This window comes from Abramis brama (genome assembly GCF_963993115.1).
Source record: "Abramis brama genome assembly, chromosome: 4".
In the NCBI taxonomy this organism is placed as follows: domain Eukaryota; kingdom Metazoa; phylum Chordata; class Actinopteri; order Cypriniformes; family Leuciscidae; genus Abramis; species Abramis brama.
This window is the reverse complement of record NC_139966.1, coordinates 43,730,841-43,753,235: the sequence shown is the minus strand read 5'-3', so window position 1 is coordinate 43,753,235 and position 22,395 is coordinate 43,730,841. Positions and strand designations below refer to the sequence as shown.

The 22,395-nt window shown below is 37.4% G+C and overlaps 1 protein-coding gene across 13 annotated transcripts in view; it reads right to left on the bottom strand.

The window, feature by feature from the left end:
* anks1b (ankyrin repeat and sterile alpha motif domain containing 1B) overlaps positions 1–22,395 on the bottom strand; it is a 165,011-nt gene that overhangs the window by 2,669 nt on the left and 139,947 nt on the right. For 5 of the 13 annotated variants that reach the window (XM_084111782.1, XM_084111790.1, XM_084111791.1 and 2 more), the window contains 7 exons: positions 13,167–13,274; positions 12,450–12,635; positions 10,662–10,787; positions 8,648–8,719; positions 7,534–7,620; positions 7,042–7,179; positions 6,031–6,198 (listed from right to left, as the gene is read on the bottom strand). In XM_084111782.1, the coding sequence (XP_083967908.1) occupies positions 6,031–6,198; positions 7,042–7,179; positions 7,534–7,620; positions 8,648–8,719; positions 10,662–10,787; positions 12,450–12,635; positions 13,167–13,274 (885 nt within the window). Of the gene's footprint in view, positions 1–2,371; positions 2,498–6,030; positions 6,199–7,041; positions 7,180–7,533; positions 7,621–8,647; positions 8,720–10,661; positions 10,788–12,449; positions 12,636–13,166; positions 13,275–22,395 lie in introns of all 13 variants that reach the window. The other 8 variants (XM_084111788.1, XM_084111783.1, XM_084111784.1 and 5 more) reach the window with 4 other exon arrangements.

Here is a 22,395-nt window from a genome sequence, read left to right as displayed (position 1 = left end):
AGACAGCAGGTCAGTGGGTGCTAGTAATTTAGGGGGTTACGGGCGCTCACGCTAGATCTTGCATATTGTTCGCTTTCGTTCATGTGCCTATGTGCAGAATTTGTGTCTTTCTTTGCGTACTACTGCAATTTTGAAGACCTAAGCGAAAAGAAGTTTGACCAAAACGGGATATAAACGTCACAAATTGACCTCCTGGCTCAAAATCAAACATGGATGAAACTTTTCATTAATGGTTGAAAAGAATAATATTATAGTAACACTTTACAACAAGGTTCAATTGCTTAACATTAGTTAAACGTCCACCATCAAGTGGCAGTGACACTAATATTGGATTGCATACAGTAGCCTACTCGCTTTCGCCGTTTCAAGTTTTGCTGAAAATACAAGTTGTGATATTTTTTTGTTTTATGCCAGGGGAAACTTCACATCATCGTTGTGTATCAGACAGGAATAAAGGTGAATTTTACTTATTGTTGCGCAGAAAAAATATACTTACACTATCGCATACCTCGGGTCGCTAGCGACCCTATACATAACTAAAAAACAGACATTATTTTATATATTTCTTTATTGTTATATTGTTTATAATGAATACATGAGGGGGAGTGTAGTGACTGATGGTTAATAAAAAAAAAATTTTTTTTCCGTTCATCTTCAAAATGAAAATGCTGAAAAAGTAGTGTTGCTAGTTAATTAAATACATTTAATTAAAAATGTTACCTATATTATTCATATTATATTGTTTACAATAATAATGATGATGTAATAATACGTTTATAGTTATATCATATTCTGTTTCTCATATATGGAATCTGAATTAATTTACATGCTTAAAGGCCCATTCACACCAAGGACGATAACTATAAAGATCTCAATCGTTCTCAATATTAAAGAATAGCAGAGTTCACACCACAGCTATAACGATAACGGCACAGAGAAATGATATATTTGGAATCGGAATGATTTTTTTTCCAGCTGATGAACGATAAAAACATTGACAGCCAATCAGAATTCATCCTGCTGTAACGAGCTCGAGCATTTAAAGCGACAGACAAGCACGCGCTTGGAATAAACAGAACGATATCATCCGCTGGTGTGGACGCTAATATAGTTATCTTTATAGTTATTGAGAGAGAGAGAGAGAGAGAGAGAGAGGGGTGTGTGATGTGATTGGTTAACCACATGGCAATCTGACTGTCACACCAACACAAAAACGGTGAAATAACTCCACATTACATAATTCTTATTTTTAAAACCTGTAACATCAAACTAATTAATTTGTTATATTAAGTATCGGTGACATAAAATCCATCTTGCAGATCTGCTGTGGTCAAAACTACCCTACAACTAGTACATCTTTATCAACCAATCAAAACACTGTTCCTTGTTGCCACGGCAGCTCAGCCTTGCTCCACATTAAGCTGAGCTATACATGGCTCAGAAACGTGAATCTCTACAGGAACGAACACATGCGCGCACAAACGCAGAGTCCTTTACGTCTGCTGTTGGCTTGTCTTGAGTTCTTTATCAGGTTTTTCCACATGCAGCCGCATGAATATTAAATAACATAATCCCCGCTCTTCCTGGATACCTCTGACTGCTCTCAAACACACACATGCACACACCCACACCAACTTCATTCTTCTCCACATTCAAATGCTTAAAAAAAAAGAAACAGTCCCTAATCTTACGCAATAAACCTCTAGTATGAGGCATCGACCTGAAAAGGAGCTTAATGGTTTGATAACGCTCTCAGGGAACGATGAGTTGGTGTCTTGGATAAGAGATGCTGAAATATTTCTATCCCTGTTTAGTCAGCTGATGTTCTGGATGGACAGACCGTCAGAGGACGACAGGAAAGGAGGATTCAGATAAAGAAGAGATCAAACAAACAGAGCAAACTGAACAAAACAAAGTTAAAAAATGAATAATGAAACCAGTTAAAGGAATATTTCTGGGTTAGAGAGAGAGAGATCGCCAGCATCTGCGATATGGTGTCAATTACCTCAGAAAATCATTTCTCTCGTCGCAGTTGGTAAAAACAAAACCCAATTATGCATTTACTGTTGGGCAAGTTTATACTGTACCTGGTGCCCCACAGACATCCATTGTATGTGTATTAATGTTTGCCTTTTTTTGTCGTTGTTTTAAGGATGTTACAATTATTTCTTTAACCAGGAATTTTCCTTTTATAAATTAAGTGAAAAAGAGAAAGGTTCAGAAAAATGACAAAAACAAGCAAACAAACAAAGAAATGGGCTATCAATTTAGCATTCATTTAGTGTGACTAATTAAATAACACAAATAAATGTCATTGACAGCCCTAAAAATAAAAAGGGGGAAGAAAAAGGAAAGGAAAATACAAGAAGACCTGAAAGTGAAGTTTATGTGGATGATGGAGGAGTCGGGAGGTATGAGGAAGAGGAGAAGGATGAAGAGGAGGACGGTGCGGGGTGAAAATGTGCCCCAGGGACCAGCGGCTAGAGAGGGACATGACCTAGAGGCAGAACAAAGAGGTCACAGCTTGGGAAGGTGAAAACACAAACACACACACGCAAACGCACACACATAATCAATCAATCAATCAATCAATTATGATTGATTCTTTAATTAGGGGCATTTTTAATTGTGTTAAAATTAATCATTTGCAAGAATCAGATTATTTTGGGCTTGTCCTTTACCCATGACTTTTAGACTAAACTACTTTAACAACCAGTAGTTTATTCACTGTTTTGAATAAATAAATTAAATGCTGTTCACTCTCTTTACTTAATTATACTCAGCTGTAAATGACTCAGTTAAATTAGAATGGTTATTTTGTTGTATTTAGTGTAAATGTATCTGTTATAGATTTTTAAAATTAGATTTTTTGGTCATACTTTAGATTAGGGTTAATTTCTCACTATTAACTATTAACTACGACTTTTGCCTCAATAATCTCCTAATTACTGCTTATTAATAGTTAGTAAGGTAGTTGTTAATTTTATGTATTGGGTAGGATTGAGGATGTAGAATATGGTCATGCACAATAATGCATTAATATGTGCTTTATATGTACTAATAAATAGCCAATATCATAGTAATATGCATGCAAATAAGAAACTAGTTAATAGTGAGAATTGGCCCCTAAACTAAAGTGTTAAAGTTATCTGTATATTTAAATATATCTTAGCTCCTTTTTGCCAGTAGTTTGTAGTGAAGAAAACTACTTTTTCCAAAAGGCTTGACATTGAGAAGTTTGTAGTAATCTATAGCAGATTAGCTGCCAAAACACTTTGAAACATTTTGAAGAGGTTTCATTTTTCAAGACTATCAAGTAGTCATAAATTCCCTTAATTTTAGAATCCCCCATATACAGTGCATTCAACCGACTGCAGGAGTGGACACATGGAGATGAACAGAATGAACAGAAGAGAGAAGGATTCCGTTCTCATGGAGCAACACAGCGTATCGTGTCCATATGGAGAAGAGGTACCGCAACATAATGAACCATTTCTCCTACACAAGGAAAAATCAATATCCGAGTACACCACACACAGCCACAGAGAATGCTGTTAGTGTTCAGGGTAACAACGTGAACACACACACACACCAACAATGGGCCTTATTCACAAAAAACAAGCAGAACAAATGTACGCTAATCATTCATAAATCCATTCTTACGTAAATTGTCACATAAGCACTATTCACACAGGATTAGTTGAGTTACTAACACAGGACGCCTGTGATTTCATGAACTGATTCAGATAGATCTTTAGATGAGATCATGAGATATTTGTAGTTCGTTTGTGTTACTAAGATCACAGTGTATATTGTCCAAATGTGGGTGCTTTAAATTGGTACATTTTTGCCTGGTTTCAGAGACTAGTCCCAGACTAAAATGCATTGTTTGAGCTGTCTTACCTCAAATAACTCAATATCTTAAAATATGTCAGTGCCATTATTTTGTCTCAAGATGCACACCAGTAGTGTTTTTTTCTAAGGCACGTTTATAAAAGCTACTTAAATGTTAACTAAGTAGCTTAACTAAGGCCTAATCCTGGCTTTATTTAAGCCGTGTCTGTGAAACCAGGCCTTTATAATATATTCTAAGTTTATACATTATTTATAATATTTTATATGCCTGTATGTAATGCAATTGATTAATGGAAGGAATTAAGTAGATTATCCTCTTTTTATGTCAAATGGGACATCAACAGTAACAAACTATTATTTCACCCAGAAAAGTTGCAAAAAGGCACAAAATCCAATAAAGTTTCACCGACCAGAAATCTGAGAAATTTATTAGCTTTATTTATAGTATTTAAGGCCAATATATAAATAAAATAATGCAAAAATACTGCTATCATACATATTCTTACCCGGGAGAGAAGGAGAACGGGATCTGAAAATGTTGCGAGCCGAATTTGAATCTACAAAGTCCATTTGAGCACCTTATCTCTCAGAGCATGCATGGTGTCTGCTACACCACAGCTCAATTTAAAGTGCCAAATTGGCCCAGTATTTATACTGTAATATCACATTTTATGTGGACAGTGATCTGGCCTTTAAAACAGATAGAGAAGTTAGGCTTCTCATTAAAATAGGGTTATTTGGAGTCCTGCAGGCTGGACTCCAAATGCAACTGTTTATTTTCAACCAGGCATCCATCGTTTCTGTCCTGCGTGTAATCCAACTCCTACAGGCAGGGTGTGTTTTATTTTTATGACGAGCTCCCACCTATTCTGGGCCCTTATCCAGAGAGTGGTAATATCCCTGTCGGTGGCAGGGGGGAGAGAGAGGCAACGTGCCCGCTCTGGGGGCACTGGGACGAGGGCAGATGGAGAGGAAGGCTGCCCTGGAGGAAGCCACTTGCTGGAGCTCTGTGCAAACAGCCCTCATCAATCTCTTTCATCCTTAAACGCACTGAAGGGAGAGGAGATGGAGTGTGCCGTTTACAGATCAAACACTCACCTCACCGTCCCTCAGGACAGGCTGCGACACACACGCGCTGGCGTGCGTACAAACAAACTTTCACTGAGAGGAAGTAAATCTATTGCAATACTCCCAAACACACATTTCTTGATATTGGTTTTAAAAATTCGCACATGCTCATAAACAGACAATCATGCAAACATCGAAATCAATAAATGGCTAATAAGTCTATGTTCGTCTGTGCTGTTTTTAATTGGTTTCCAAATGTCTCTAATTTCATTCACCAGAGGTCTTTAGGTGGCATAGATATCAATATTACTCAAATAACAAAATTGACACAAAAATCGCTCATTGCTCTTTGGCTTTCTCATTTGATAAGCCCTCTAAAACAAAACAGCAATACAAAGTTAGGCCTAAAAAACAGAAACCGTTCAATCAATTTAAATTGCATTTACTATAGATTCTACTGTGTTAAGATGCGAGCTATAACGTGCAACACAACAATTTTAAGTATTTATCTGTCACGTTGTAGCTAAAATTTGAATATGAAGAATATATCATAGCAATATTATAAAAGAATATGGCCACAAAGCGTTTCTAGCCAGCGTTTTTTATTCAGTTGAGACGCTTTGCTTGCTTGAAAACAATTGGAAAATATGCCAGCTACAGTACGTAAAAAAAAAAACGCTTTGGTGGATATGATAAACAAATGAATGTTTTGGTATCATTTAAATATACATTACTGATTTAAAAGTTTGGGGTCAGATTTCTATATGAAATGAATGCTGCACAACTGTTTTCAACATTGATAATAAAATAATAAAAAGAAATGTTTCTTGAGCACCAAACCAGCATATTAGAATGATTTTGTTGTTATGAAACTGTTAAATTAAAAGCAACAACTTTTGACACACAGCGGATAAACGTCAGTTTTAAAACAATGTTCCAAATGAAAATTTCTGGTCACACATTCCAGCAGCTCTGTTTCCCATGATGCATCACTCAGCTTGAGCACACACAGATATGGGTTCAAGGTGTGCAGGCGTACATATGTACAGATGGAGGAGGTGAGACGGGCTGCTGTGTTAGGCAAAGTCAAAGGGCAAAGTCACTCACACTCTTGCGTATGTTGACGCGAGGTTTAGGGACAGGTTTGGAGGGTTTGCTGTCGAAGCTCTCGGGAAGAGTGGATGACCCGTGGCCGCTCTTTCTGGCCTGCAGGGCCAACTGATACGCCACCTCAAACGCCTGGCCCAACGTCAGGATAATCTCATAGGCTAGATTCTGTTAAAAAAAAACAGACACGCAGAGGCGATGAGAGACGCTTGTTCAAAAATCAACTCGCAAATCACTCTTGTGGTGATCTAAAAATATCTTTGAGTTTGAGATTTGAGTTCAGTTCAGTGCTACTACATTTGGCAGCATTTTACCACTTTTCTTCCATAATTTCAGAGCTTAGTGATCTTTAAATGATTAAAAACATGCTTTAAGCATGTTATAAATTATTCATGTGTTGTGACTAGCTGATGCACAGACAGCTCTGTGGTGTTACTGTGATAGGCGGAAGACATCAGCTTCCTAAACAGACATTTTCCTTAAAAAAAAAAAAAAAAAACCCCACCATAGCCTTTTAAGCTGACAAAAAGTATAGTTTGTATTTAAAATGACTACACAGATACTATAAAATGTGACATTTAAGTTTTGATGAAAACTTGTCAGACCTACCAAGTGTTTTCATGGACAATTTTTAGAATCTCATCTTAGAAAATAGTTCAGAACTTAACACTAATATAAAATATAATATAAAATATAAAATTAATATACATTTAAATAATCAACAAAACAACTGAACAATAGGCTACTTTCTGTTTTGCCTCTTATTTTGGCTTTTTTCTTTTTTACATTAATTTGATGATTCAATTTCAAACAAATTTTCTACTAATCTTTAAGTAATAATCAAATACATCTTCACCAATATATTATTAATAATTTCATTTGTATTTATGAAATGTGGAATTCCTCAAACATGGTTTGCAACACTTGCGCATTTGTAAGTGAGCTTTAATGGATGTTTCATTTTTATTGATGCTTTATCAGACATGGGTTTATTTATTATCTGCTACTAACCACATCGAAAGCTGTAAACACGTGGCAGTAATGATGGCTGGATTTCAGGTCCTTGGTGATGTACGCAAACGTGGACAGATCTTCAGGGTCCTGCGCGGCACACGAGATGTTCCTGATCTCATGCTCAGCTATGATGTTCTGAACATCGGAGAAAGGGACAGAAATGAGAGGAAAAGAATCAGATTTAAATGCATATTTGTTTAACAACAATATTTTTCTATACTACATTTCTACTAGGACTAAAATATGATTCAAAAACAGCTAATAAATTGGCTTAGAGTGGCACATTTTGTGAGATCTATTCAACGCTTTGTCAGAATAATGTAATGCGCTTTATCTTTTTTTTAATGACATGCAATTTATTGTGATTGATTATTCAATTACATTGTTTATTGACTGACAGCCCTAATTTCTATCTTGTAAAGGAAGATGAAAGTTCCGATTATAATCTGTATAAATTGAGACGTTATACAGGTAACGGCAGATGATTACCTTGTTAGTGGCATCGATAAACTTGACTCCCTTATAGGAGACAGACAGTACTATGGTGGGGATCTTCTTCATCTGTTCTGTAGACTTCTTACGGAGAGGAAGAGAGGAGGAGAGATCAGCAGACAGTCTTACAGTCTCCAACATTAACATTCATGAGGCCCCATCACACACTGACTGAGATCTGCTTTATACAAACTCAAACGCACACTAAATTATTTACACATAATGCCCTTCAATACCCTGCAATAACCCAGATAAGAGTGCCAAGGGACAAAATAACATTGTGCACTGTTAAAAACGTGGCCTTATTGGGTTTGAACGTTGATGATGATATAGACCGCATATAGTGTTGCTGGGAATAAAAATGGTTTAGCTGGTCTCCCAGTCTGGTCAAGCCAGTGGAAACCAAGCCGTCAAGTGTCCAAAACCTCTATAAAACCAGCAAACCTGACCAGGTTGGGAGACCACCTCGTGCTGCAGGGGCATAAATCACATGCAGCCGAGGATAGTGATGAACTTCAGAGATTCAGAATTAATTTTCATATATTCCTACGCCGTCATATCAGCTGTCAGAGTGGAAAATATATTCATCTGGACCTCATTTCCCCTCTCGCTCTCGCTGTCAGTGATTTCCCGTGGATCAGCGCCTCTCTACCGCTCTGTACCTGTCAGAATATTCTGCTTAAAACAAAGAGCGAGAGATAGAGGACCTAAATTTACACCTTCTGAATGTATTAATGTGTTTATGAAGAAGCAAGGGACGGCTGCATCTTCGAAATGTGCAGCGGGGAGCAGAAAGGAGAACAGATGGTGTTTTACATGCATTCAAACACAGAGCAGGCGAACTGTCCTGGCGTGTTAAATAATCTAATAGGAACGGGGGCCCGGGGGCAATTGAAGTAAGAAAAGGTATTTTGAGGTAAAGCTAGGTTAATGCATTTATTCACCGTGGGAAGTTATGAGAAATTTGTCGATTATTTCCCTAAATATCGTCTTGCGTGAGTGTAAATCCCAAGTGCGCTGTGTGCTCTCGTAGTCCTGTTTTCTCAATGACTGTGTCATAGTGACCTGAGGGCAGCAGGAGGATGACTAGACATGGTGACACAACTCTTACCCTCATTTTTGCGCAGGCATCATGCGTGGACTCTGTACCGCGCAACTCCTTCACCAACATAGACCCCAGATACTGCAGAACAAACACAATCAGAAACTGAGAAACTCGTTCATTTTTGTTAATTGTATCATTTAAAAAAGTTAATTAAAAAATGTAAAAATAATAATTAACCATATACAGTACATGTGTGTATGTATATAAATGTATGTGTATAAGACCACCTCAGTACTATCTCCCTAAGGTTTTCTTTTCCGGCAGTTGGTGTGCACAGATTGTGTGTCACTGTGAGTACAACTTGTCAGATAAATCAATAACTGAATGGAAACGTAGCCGTGTTCAACGAAGTGTGTAGGAACGGAAGAGATCGGTCGGAAAGAGCTTAGTTGTGCTGTGATCTGCTGAAGTGTTACGCTGCACTGCTGGCTATCAGACAAGGACAACCTTGAGAGCCAGCAGACTGTGTTTCACATGAAAGCAATCTGGAATCTAACATCTATCTATGCTGAGGTGTGACAGTATTTTGTAAAGCACTCCGTTAATGTAAAACCCAATCATTTTGAGACTAGATGAGACCGAAATGTTGACCGGCAAGACAGGCGGATGCTACTGTCAGAACCTGTACTACTCATTTTCAATCGCAAAATCTTATTTCCAAATCCAGTCTAGACCATTCATTTAGATTTACATTAATCACAGCAATATGATATTAATCAAACCATTTTTGTATTTGTAGTTTAAATTATTTTTATTTAATTGTATATTCCTCTGTATTCGTAATCATTTTTATGAATTCATAATTTCATTATTTATTATTTACATTTTATTTAAATATTTTGTTGCAATATTTTTATTTCATTTTATTTAATTGTATTGAAATATTTTAGATTTTGATATTTTTATTTATTTATTTTACTTTTTGTATAATTAATTTGTTGTAATATTTTAGATTTTAATTAATTAATTTTATTTATATTATATTTGCCAAGTAGAAATGTATACAGTAATATAACATCAATAATTAGGGTGACCAGATTTCTCATGGTGGAATACGGGACGGGATGGACAGGCTATCAGCATAAAACGCATTGAATTCTTTTTTCACAACTTACTGTACATTAAATGTTAAATGTATACGCACGTTTCTTTGACATTTCTGCTTTTGACTCTATCTGGATCTCCCTAAGATCTCTCTAATATCCCGCCTTCACTAAATACAAGTTTATCGATTACGAATTGGGATTGGATGGTCATTTTGTTTACCAAAATACAGATTGGCTACCTTATGATCACCTAGCAAAGACTATTTACGAAAGAAGAAATACAGGACAAAACATGAATTTTTCATAATAAGTCGGGACACTAAAAATAGAGCTAAAAAAAAGGGACGTCTGGTCACCCTATCAATAATAAAAGTACAGTATAATAATTGTCAGGTGAGCATCTCATTACTGACCTAATTTTAGGAACCATGATAGTCAGAATCACCAGTTTAAGTCTAATATCAGTTTATACATTTTTTTAAAGCATATTTTACTACTAGTCAGATCAGCATTGATTGAGTTTCCTGATTCCTTCACAGTTCAACACTGGGAACAAAACTCTTGACCTTTGGCCTCTGTGGTTCAGGCACACATACATGCTTGGATTCTGTTCATAAACTCCATCAGTGTTTTTGGCACTGGAGAATAAGCCAATCAAATTTATATGGCTGTTGCTAGGAAACAGAGTGGGTTTATGTAAGCTAATACTAGAGATGCTCTGGCCCGGAGAGAGCTGAAAAAACCTGTATTGATTGAAGGTTAAAACACCATTATTCACCACTGAATAACTAATAGACTCGTAGATAGCTTTCACGTTCGCTTTTCTCTTTCGTTATCTGATGGCTTACAGGAGCCCGCCAAGGCCGCATCCACTTTTAAATTCCTCGTACACTCAAATTTCAAGTGTTTTTTTGGTTCCAGTAGAAACATCTGAGAAACATTCATCATTTATCACTTATAAAACCCACACTTACATATGCTTCATAGTCACATGACTGGAATATAAGCTTCTCAGGATGGTGCTGCCAGTACTGCACTGGCGTAGATGATGTCGCCTCGTTCGGAGGTCGTAACGTGATTGGCTCGCACCATTCCCCTTGCTAAAAAAAAAAAAAGGAAGTGGAAAAAACATAAATGTTTGTAATTATATCAAGGTCCAGCATTTAGGTTACAAAAGCTGAAGCTATATATATATACACTTCAGGGTTCAGTAACTGAATAGTTGCTAAGCATTTCTTTTCTAAAGGCTTTTTGTCGCTCTTTCAATCTATTTCTTTTTTCCCTCTCTTCCTCTGTGTGTATATATAGTAGTCTCTTATGCTCATCAAGCCTGAATTTATTTGACCAAAAATACAGAAAAAAACAATTTATTACAATTTATTTTAATATACGTTAAATTTAATTTATTCCTGTGATGCAAAGCTGAATTTTCAGCATCATTACTCCAGTCTTCAGTGTCACATGATCCTTCAGAAATCATTCTAATATGATGATTTATTATCAATGTTGGAAACAGTTCTGCTGCTTAATATTTTTTTGGAATTTTTTTTTCAGGATTCATTGATAAATAAAAGTTAAAAAGAACAGCATTTATTCACAATATAAATATTTTCTAAAAATATAAATCTTTACTATAATTTTTTATCAATTTAGCACATCCTTGCTGATTAAAAATATTAATTTCTTTAAAAAAATTAATTTAAAAAATTAATTTTCTTTTTTTTCACGTTTTATTCATCAATACATCCTAAAAAAAAGTATCACAGGTTATAAAAACAACATTAAGCAGCAGAACTGTTTCCAACATTGATAATAAATCAGCATATTAGAATGATTTCTGAAGGATCATGTGACACTGGAGTAATGATGCTGAAAATTCAGCTTTGCAGCACATAAATAAATTATATTAAAATAGAAAACCATTGTTTTAAATTGTAATAATATTTCACAACATTACTGTCTTTTGTATTTTTGATCAAATAAATGCAGGCTTGATGAGCATAAGAAACGTCTTTCAAAAACATTAAAAATAGTAATGTTTCACACACAAGTACATCTGCTATAATCAGTTTACTAGTTTTCTGGCCTTTTTCTTAGTCTCTCTCTCCCTCTGTGATGATATATGGAACCACAAGGCAGGAAAAACTGATAAATAACAACAATAATAATAATAATAATACAAAATTTAAATAAATATTTTCAGAAACTTACTAATAACATGATTTGTTTCAGCGCTGAATAATTAATTAACTAACTAATAAATAAATAAATATGTAACTTTCTCCAGCAAATTTTAAATATAGATTCTATCACTTTTCACCGAGTACATTTACGATAATCACAGATTTCTGGAGCAGAGGGTTCAGAATGTAACTGAATGGTTGCTAAGCATTTGGTCTAAAGCCTTTTTGTCGCTCTTTCAATCTTTTTCTCTCTCTGTGATGATATATGGAGCCACAGGGCAGGAAAAACTGATAAAGGCTAAGAGGAAGAGGACGTAAGGGTAACCTTTTGTCATTGCGTTCGGTGCAGTAACTCATTCTATTCACAATCACGGCAAAACACACAGGCACACACATCACTGATAAGCTCACAAAAAGAGATCTTCGCCACAACACATTCACAATCGCAAACACACTTTTACACACCATGGCACTGATTTATTGAGATTCTATCAGGACACAAAGGTGCACAAAGCGCAATTGATCACACCAACACACGCAGAGGGGAGTAGTGCACTTGACGCAAGTGCACTAACTCACCATACTGACTTGTGCCATCTGTCTCTCTAGTTTGGAGCGCGGGACGTCCTCGAAGTAGTTGTCGTTGCGTCTGCGTCGGGCGTCTGCCTGCATGATGAGATGCTGGACGTCCAGAGAGCTGGCGTTGGGGTAGGCCTGATTCAGAGACGGGGACAGCTGAGGGGGAGTGTGGTTCCCGGTGGGCTCCTGCAGGAGAGAGACAGAGAAATGTGGTTAGCAGGGTGGTTAGTGGAGAAACTGCCATGAGATGAATGGGAATGCTAATAGAGAGCTCATTCGAGGTCTGATTGTGTGCCTGTTTTTGGTTGATGTTTGTGTTTGAATTCATTTTTTAGTCATATGACCCACTGTTTTTACGTCAGACAGCACTGAAAAAGAGGCTGAGGAGGTCTAGCTGCGTTTAAGAGCAGCTGTCTGATCCAGCCTGGAAGATCAAGTTAAATCCCTGGAGCGGATCAGGCCATAAGAATGCCATCGCTCTCAGGATAAGAGCAAATCACACAGCAAGTGACATTTTCTGTTTTCCTAAAAACATTTCTCTCTATAAACATTTTGAGGAACAGGATAAAAAAACAAAAAAACAATGCATACACACACAAACATAAAATACAACATATATTATGGGTGACATTTAGGATGAACATTCAATTTATCATTCTATCGTTGACTGAAAACATGACAGCCATAGTGTGAGGGGAGTTTCTGATTCATACTCGCCCTTAGAGAGATGGCCCGTGGTGGTTTCTGTGGAGGGTCTTCGTGCAGTCGATCTCCAAGTGATGCGAGTATTCTTTTCCTGTGGCCGATCAAATTAATCTTAAGAACCTGAAAAAGAGAGAGAGAGAGAGAAAAGTGAGCATTTAGTCCTTTTAGACAAATTCACTACAGCCGTGTCACTATTGCAGCAGAAAAATGCTATTCTTATTATCACCACAATCAAGTTTCAAGCCAACATGAAATCAAAATTGACTTGCTTGTTAATAAAACTTCCCGGTTTATTTCATAAAATAAAATAAAATGTAATTTTCTCAATAATAATAATAATACATGAGTAAAATCATGAAATAATACATGAAACCTAAAGAACACACACACACACAAAACTCTTTCTTTTGCAAACTGTCCTATTTCTTTCACTCTCACTACAAACACACACACACACACACACACACACACACACACACACACACACACACACACACACGACAACCTCGATGAACAGGGAATTACTCCACCCAATTAATGAGCATACATACAGACTGAGCCATTACTGTAAACCAGGTTGCACAGAAGCATCAAATGCATGTGAAGAACCCGCTTTAGTCACAACACAGAACACACAAGGCGTCTTCTCATTGGCTGCCTCATTCCTGTCCCTATAGCAACAATCTTCTCTAGCTTCATTTATAATGATCGCCACTATTTTACCCTAGAAAATTGAATCAATGGGAGGATATTTCCTTTCAGCACAATCATGGTTTTCAATTACGACATAGTGTCCGTGAATTGTCTGTCAGGTGACCTGCATGATGCTGATGAAGGAGCAGGGCTCCCACACGTCTTCACTAATAAAAAATAAAAAAACTGAATTGAATGAAAAACTCAATTGAATGAATTCTGTGAATTGTGTGTTTTTGAATGATTCACTGAAAAAACCTTTTGAGCAAGTTTGACTTTCCACATGAGCAATATTTCTAAATATTTCTGATGAAATATTTTAGAGCAGATCAGCTTGAAAAACATACATTCAATACAGAAATTTTCATTATTTTTTTATTTATTTACATAACAAAATATTAAAATTCCCTAAAATTGACAGGTTTTTCACAATCGTGGAAACAGTGTCATTATGGACTGAGCAAACGTATGTAATAGCTACAGTATTTATACTGGGGTCTGAATATGTATCAGACAATTTAACCGAATTTGACTGATTGTTTGGAGACACTGTTATAAAAAGTAGTCCAGAATACTGAAATTCTTGACTTATTCCTGTTTAAAGGTGTGTGAATAAGGTGATAAGGTATGTTTATGAGCTATTTTATTCATTCATTTAATTCAAAATTTAAATTAAAATGAATTAAAACACAATTAATGAAAACTATAAATCCATTAAAAAATTGGAAACCCTAAAAGGTTCTATATAAGCACATGACAGAACCATTTAAGGTCCCAAATAGAACCTTTTCTTCTAAGAGTGTACATGTTTAGTTCTCAACTGTGTACTCAATCCCCCCACCCAGTACCAAATCCGCATCTGGCCAATCAAATATAGTACCAAAAACAGAAAGTAGCCAGTCCAAGAAAGGAAAAACAATTGTTTGCAGGCTACATCATTGTTCATACTGGACAAAATACATCCATCTTCATGTGCAGAACTACTTACAGGAGCCACGCATTTTAACGTTCTGTGTTAATGATCCCGTGTTTCTCTTCAAAGCCTCTCATGTCTAAAATCGATTTGTGTGAGGACGTTTTTGGACTGTGTGCACCAGAGGCTCATTAACCCGGTTTAAACCCTCTGGAGGATGCACAAACAAGCCAATCTGAAGCAGCCGGCAATCGGTCTCCCTCAGGCCCATGCTGGCCAGATTACAGGTGGTTAGGGCAACAGAGACTGGAACTGGACAGAAAACCCTTCAGGACTACAGCAGGATGTGTGCTCGCTGAAATTAGACATTTTAGGAGTTTAAACCACACAAAATGTGATTTCAATGTGCCTGGAGCATTCACATGAGAAATAAAGCGCAAAAGAACACTGCTATGCATGTCTGATATAGTCAGACTTGTGTTTTTGACTATTGACATAAAGTCTGGTCCACTTGCACGTTATTCTGACCATGAAATATTCCTGCTTAGTTTTTGGTAGTGCTGGGCAATATAGAGACATAAAAGTACATATATAATGCATACCTTGTATTACTTACATAATTCAAAACCACTTAATACACACATATGTTCTTATAGGTATTTAATCTGAAATACCGTAAAACACAATATAATCGGTCCCATTTAGGGTATGTTTTTATCGTATTCGCTGATTATTTAATTGTGCATGTTCATTTCGTCTATTTTTATATTTTTACCTTTGCCATCATCTAACACTGATAAAGTTATTCTTTAAAAAAAACAAAAAATGTAGTTATACTTTAAATGTAATCTTTAGCAAATCTCAAAATGAATATGCATTTTTCATGCTATATATAATAATGTTATTCCTAAAATTACTGCTAGTATTTAATTTTAGTATTTATAGGCTATTTATTAATGTATTTATTTAAACAAAATGGTATATAATTTTAATATTGACCATAGCATGCAAATAATTCTTTATTTTTAAATGTTTTATAATCAAAAGTTTGTACAGACCTTTGATTGTAGCATTTTGACTAGACAAGTTCCTTGCAGGCAATAATTAGCAGCCCTTGTAAACTTTTGCAGTAAAGCCAGCCAATCAGAACAAAGCTTGCTATCTAAAGAATGCTCATGCCATTCTTGTAGCCAGTGTGCATCAGAGGCACAGACTACAGATACGCAGAACTTCATATAAGCTATTTATATTCCCGAACGCATGCCATTGCAGGAAACGGACAAACAAAAGGAGAGAAAACAGGAGGAAATGAACAAAGAGAGTGTGTAAGGTTCAGTGCTGCCTTACTGCAAGACAGTAAAAAGCAGAGGAGATTGAATTTCATTTAAATGCAAATGTGTAAAGCAGGCTGCAGCGAAGATGCAATGTGGCATAGAGGAATACTGTACAGACCGGACGACAGCGCAAACGGCTCTATCACACGAGAGGCGCTCGGATGATATGCATAAGCCTCACATTACACATGCAGCAGGGGTGATAAAGAGAAGCAGCCATGTGTTTTAATCACTGCGACTGCTTGTGAACCTCACCGCACCGCCGGGTACAGTATGCTGACTGCAGTCCTGTATCTTAAAGCTACTGAGAGCTGCATCCTAATTTACATACTAACTGTACTATATTAGATCAGGATTCATAGTGCACCGAAAATAGCATGCTAAAGGTGCCTGGATGGCTTTTTCTGTAGATTTTCATGTATACGTGAATTAGTGGGTTAATTTTGACCAAAGGCCCTTGTGCTACGGAAAAAGACTTTGACGGTTCTCTTTCGACTTTTTCAGTAGTAGTTTTTAAGTGTATGAACCTCAAAGTAATAATGAGGCACCTTAAATAAGCATGAGCAAAATAAATTTGTTTAAACCGTTCTCTTATACAAATTGGTGCATTCGATTCAATTCAATTCACACATATTTGTTAACTTCACATTTCATGATTGAATTCAAAGGTAATCCTTTAGCTAGATGTTAACCCTATACAAACGGTACATGACTAAGAGGTCTGTTAAAATAGTTTTTAGTAACTGATATAAAGCTAAAAAGAACATTAAATAAATTTAAATAAAAGAAAACAAATAAGCACTTTATATATGTTGCTCTCAGTCTATAATTTACCTATGAATAAATTACTCTAAATAAAAACTGTCGCTGCATCCGAAATCGAACACTTCTCTACTATATAGTATGTGAAAAGCAGTACACCAACAGAGTAGTATGACGGAATACATATTTGAAAAACAGTAGGCAAAAAGTACCTGGATGACCTACTGCTGTACTTCAGCAAAGATGCGCATTAGATGGACACTTTACATTCCCATAAGGTCACAGGAGAGGATTTATGAATGGCAGTGAAGCAACGCAGCTGACGGTGGTAGGTCACATGACAGCTAAAACATGGCGGATGTAGTACGTCGGAATTTCATTCATACTATCCATATTCATACTATATAGAACATACTTTTTTAAACGGTCGCAAAGTAAATACAAATTGAAATAGTAGACAGCAGGCTATGCGATTTCAGACACACCATGAGACACTAAAGCAGAAAGAATAGAACCTGTCAGTGTGTAAACTCTGACTGAGAAACACGCAGTTGCTTTTCAGGACAATATAGTGCATCTGCCGTTCTCCAACAGCACACTGCTGACCTTTCAAAACCAAAATTTTAATTTGCGACAAATGAATGCAGCCAAATGAGTGTTTATCTGCCAGCCAGTTAGGCCTATTTGACACCTAATCAGGCAGATCCTCATTGTGCATTCATTGGACAAAGAAAATCAGGGAGTGTGTGAAAGATTTGGCCGCTTTGTGAAAAGAGAGAGGCACGCACCAGAGAGGCCATTGACATTTGTACACAATAACTGGAGTACTGCTAAAACATTCATCCGTTTCATGCGTAATGGAGTCTTGTGCGGTCTCTTCCTTTCTGTGGGTGTAATTGCTGCAGTGTTGGATGTAAAATGACAGTTAATCCCATTAGATTAGAGAAAGTGAGCAGGAAGCAGGTCTGAAGAGGGATTAACCTCTGCGGTCCAGCGGCAGGAGAGTAATCTCCACACCAGACCCACACAAACTTCAGTCTGAAATATGACATGGACATCCTTTAAGGGGCTGATAGGCACACACACACACACACACACACACACAAACAAAAACACACACTTTTGTACCAGTTAAATATGCAGAGACAACCATACAGTATGTACATCATTCAGCAGTTGATTCTCCAACTACTAAATACATTTTTACTTATAAACTTATCATTAACAAGTAATTGAAGTAATTTAATGCCGGTTAATGTGAATGTAAATGCAGTAATAGTAAATAATTACTTTTTTTAACCACTAAAATTTGAATAATCAAGATGGTCTCAAAGATGAACTGAAAAAGCTTCTTCAAAAAAGTGGTTGTCAGCAGTACTGGGTTCCATTTTCGTAAGTAATGTCCACTTATCATAATCCAATCGATTCTTGATTGATCCAATCTTACAATCGTCTTGTTGAACATCCAAAATCACTTGGAAATACGTCATATGGGAATGAGCTGCAAATACCGTTTGAAGACTGCAAAGCGAAAGGTTAAAACTCCATACGTAAAATGTCTCTATAAAGACCAAGCTCTTTTTTAAAGGTCAGGTCAGGCCAAAGCAATACTCCACAGCCACATAACTCTCTATGATCTCATTCTGGAGGCACCAGCAGACATAAGTAATAGAGCTCAGAATGAGTTGTGGTATGGATGAGCAGTTCCTACTAATTGAGGGAGCTGAGGCGCAGAGGCCTGTCTGATGGGGAGGATGTGAATACAGTACTGTTTGTGCTTACAGCAGCATTCGTGCATTGGATTTTAATGAACTGGGAATCACAAAGTCCTACTTATTCGCCTGCTCACTCAGTTTTCCACCTCTATCCCACAATCCAATGCTCCACATCCCAACAATCATCTTGCCAGTAACCAAGATCACCATCTGAATAGTCCCTATTTTTAGTTTTACTTTTAATATCTTTAGCATAACTGCTTTAAGAGACGAAACTTCTCTGAGAAGGTTTTAGCATGCTGACATGCTACAGTGTATTCACAACCAATAACAACCACAACCAGTGTATTTTTTCTATTCTTTCTTTTAATTTGATTATTCTTAGCATGACTGCTTTAAAGAGGAAGAATTAAAAGACACAATTTCTCTGAGAGGGATTTAGCATGCTAACTGCTAACATGAGCATTTCTAAGACGATGCGAACTGCATGATTTCCCCCCCCCCCCAAACCAGTTCAGTGCTAATCCAACCCTGCAGCCAATTTCATTGGTAAGTATTTAGTTTTAGCATTTATTTAGTATTTGTTTTAGCATTGAGTAGGCAATCAGTCCTGTGATTGACATGACCAATGAAATCTTTATGGAGATTGGGGCGGAGTTTGCTCTGAAACAGTTTGAAACACTTTTAAACCATGACTGCTACATTCGATTTCAATCTGTTCCTTTCTTCCTTAAGAACGATTTGTTGACTAATCGTTCAAACAACTCACTGACTAGTCAATAATCAAAATAAGTTGTTTTTCACATTGCTACCACCACCCTTTCTTCCATTGTTTTTCTCTTCCTGATGGGCAACATGCGAAGCACATTGATTGGCTAATGAGCTGTAAAGCTCACATGATTGGCTGAATGACCTTTAAGCCCACGAGAACCAGCCGTGAGCACTTTGGTTTCTTCTGCTTGATGTCACCCTTCCATCTCAATCTCTCTCAGTACCTCAATATTTTTTTTTATGGCATAAAATCTTTCCCTTGAAATGCAAAATACCATGTGGCGTGTCTGCCTTGCTACAGCGGACTGAATGTAGAGAGCCAATCACAGCAGACATAACAGGTTTTTATTGCCAGCATTACTAGCCAACACAACCCACACAGTGAACGTAATGAGGTCTTGTGTACGTGTGTGTACATTGTGTCCACAAATCTTCCTGATCTCCTGCGTTCTGGGGCTACTTTAGCGGTCTACGCGGATTTGCTTGGAACAGCACTAATTTGTTCGTTTTTCATCACTAGTATTGGCGGTTTTCAGGCCACTGAAGGACGTCGGTCCAGTGGATGTCACTGATGCTGCTTGGTGTCCAGTCACAACTAGCCTCCTCAGGAGCCAAATCCTGTACCAACCATTGCAGGTATGATTCAAACAAGCCCGAGGCCACCATCGTCACGGCAACTCGCCGTTATCCGTCTCAGATCCATTTATAACCAGCGCCTCCCAACCAGGGGACAACTGGAAAGGAACCAGAGCCTGCCAGTTACCTAGCAACTATGGAGCGAGTGCTGGTGCTATGCGTAAAAATCCAGCAGGCCTCTGAGGCAACGTAAAGGATATACAGCAGTGCGCCAGACCAATGCTGTGAGGTTTGACTGTGAGTGAGGACATGATGATCCAATGAGGGGACGTGTCACATTTCTGCCTTTACCAATGATAATAAGGAAATGCAGCGGTGTGAATCCTGCTCTATGCAGGGATCAGAAGGAATCAAGAGAAAAAGTCAGCTTCCAACACAAAGACGGGGAGAAAAAAAAAGACGTCATGACAGTTTCTCTCGTTTCTCTCTCACTACACACGCATTCTCACTCTTTCTCTCACACACTCCTACTCATTCTTGCACACGAACCCACAGACATGCCAGACCAAGAATAAAACTGTGGAACATGCAGAAAAATCGAGCAGTACAGAACATCAGTGAGAACATTGTGATTTTACTCAATAGTAAAGACGTGCAAAATCGCATGTTGCCAGAAATGACTAGTTGGTGGGTGGCTTGAACAACTAGTCGACTAATCGGCCTTTAGGAAACAAATAGGCTGACCCGGTCAGATACATTTCTTACATTTCAATTGTTTTAGTGCTGATTCTTTAAAGGGAATGAATTTAAAAAGACTTTTCTGGAAGACTTCTACCTTAACACCTTCTTTTCAGTTATATACACATTACCATTCAGAAAGCTCAAAAGAATAGCATTTAAAAAATATATATATCTTTAGTAACAATATAAATGTCTTTATGGTCTCTTTTGATCAATTGAATGCGTCCTTGCTGAATAAAATTTTTAAAATAAAAACCCCCAAACTTTTGAACGCTATTGTAAATACATTAAATATATATTTTTGGACAACCATCTGACCCATCTGTACTAAATAGGCCACTAGACCATTTTCACAGAAATGTAATACCCTAATCCAATATAAATCAAATCAGTAAAGCAATCACGCAATACATAGTACATCAAATCCATTTCAAATTAATCTCATAAAGTGATCATCTGAAACAGGCTTGCTTGTGGTGTTAAGAATGTAGTTTTAGTCTGCGCTAGCCGCTGTCGACAGCGACATAAGGACCAACAGCAGGCAGATCAACAGCATTAGACCGACAGCCCTGTCACATCCTGCACAGCACCAGGCCGATGATTGGATCCAAGCTTCAAAACACCACAGGATAAACCAGCAGAGGGCCTGGAAGTGTCCTTGCATGACGCCTGCACCCTACACGGAACCATAGGTCTTGCTTTTATGTAAGCGGGAACTCTTAACTGCACAAATACTTATTCTTGAGTGGCTCAAAATGCTCGAAAAAGTCAGACTTGACTACTGTATCCTGTTAATGTGGTGTAAAATCACTAGCTAAGAAGGCAGGAGGAGATTTACACTCAACTGACTGATGTCAGGACTGATATGACTGGTCTGATATGATCTGTGCAGACGAGTACTGCATGTGTAAAACATTCCTTCAAAGCCAATATGAAACGGCATTCTAAACCCATTTCATTTCAAAAACATGGGACGTTTCTCAGCGAGACGGGATTTCAAGTTGACATCCGCTGCAGAGAAACTTCAACCAAAACCTCCAGGACAGATTGGACTGTCCAGAGAAGATGATGATTCTGGGAAGTAGTTTGGTGTTTGGTCTATTTATTTTAAGAAGGACTGTGTGTTCTTCCTTCTGAACTGCAGATTTGATCCTTCAAATTCAACAAAAATCTGTGGAACGCTTTAAGACAGTGAAATAACTTGCTCTGTGGCTGGACAAGACTGAAGCCATGCTGAATAATTGATCAAAAGATAAATGCTATACAGGCTGCTGTGAGTACACACACACACACACACACACAGGAATATAAGCTCTGTACTACACACTGGAAGTGAAACTACTAATCAGTATGTGCAAAAAGTAATAAAATTGACTTTTTTCCTCCTTTATTTTGGCTTTGACATCACAGCACAGGGATGTTCTTGAGGGGCCAATCAGCTCAAATCGTGATGTCATAATGTTATTTTATATGCACCTCAGGTGATTGGCTCAAAAATTAGCAAAGATGGCAGACTTCAAATCACATACGCCAGTCAAGCAACTGGTATTACAGATCTGATAGTGAGTAACTTGGTTTGTATTCGATCATCAGTTGTAGCTAGCGTAGAATGACCCAGTTAAAGAAAGTCTAGAGTTTACCTGAATCCATAAGTGTGCATTTTCAGTCCACACTGCAGTGCTGTACCTTCAGACTTGTTAATGCTAATCGGTATAAGGTGTGTGAAACTAGAGCAT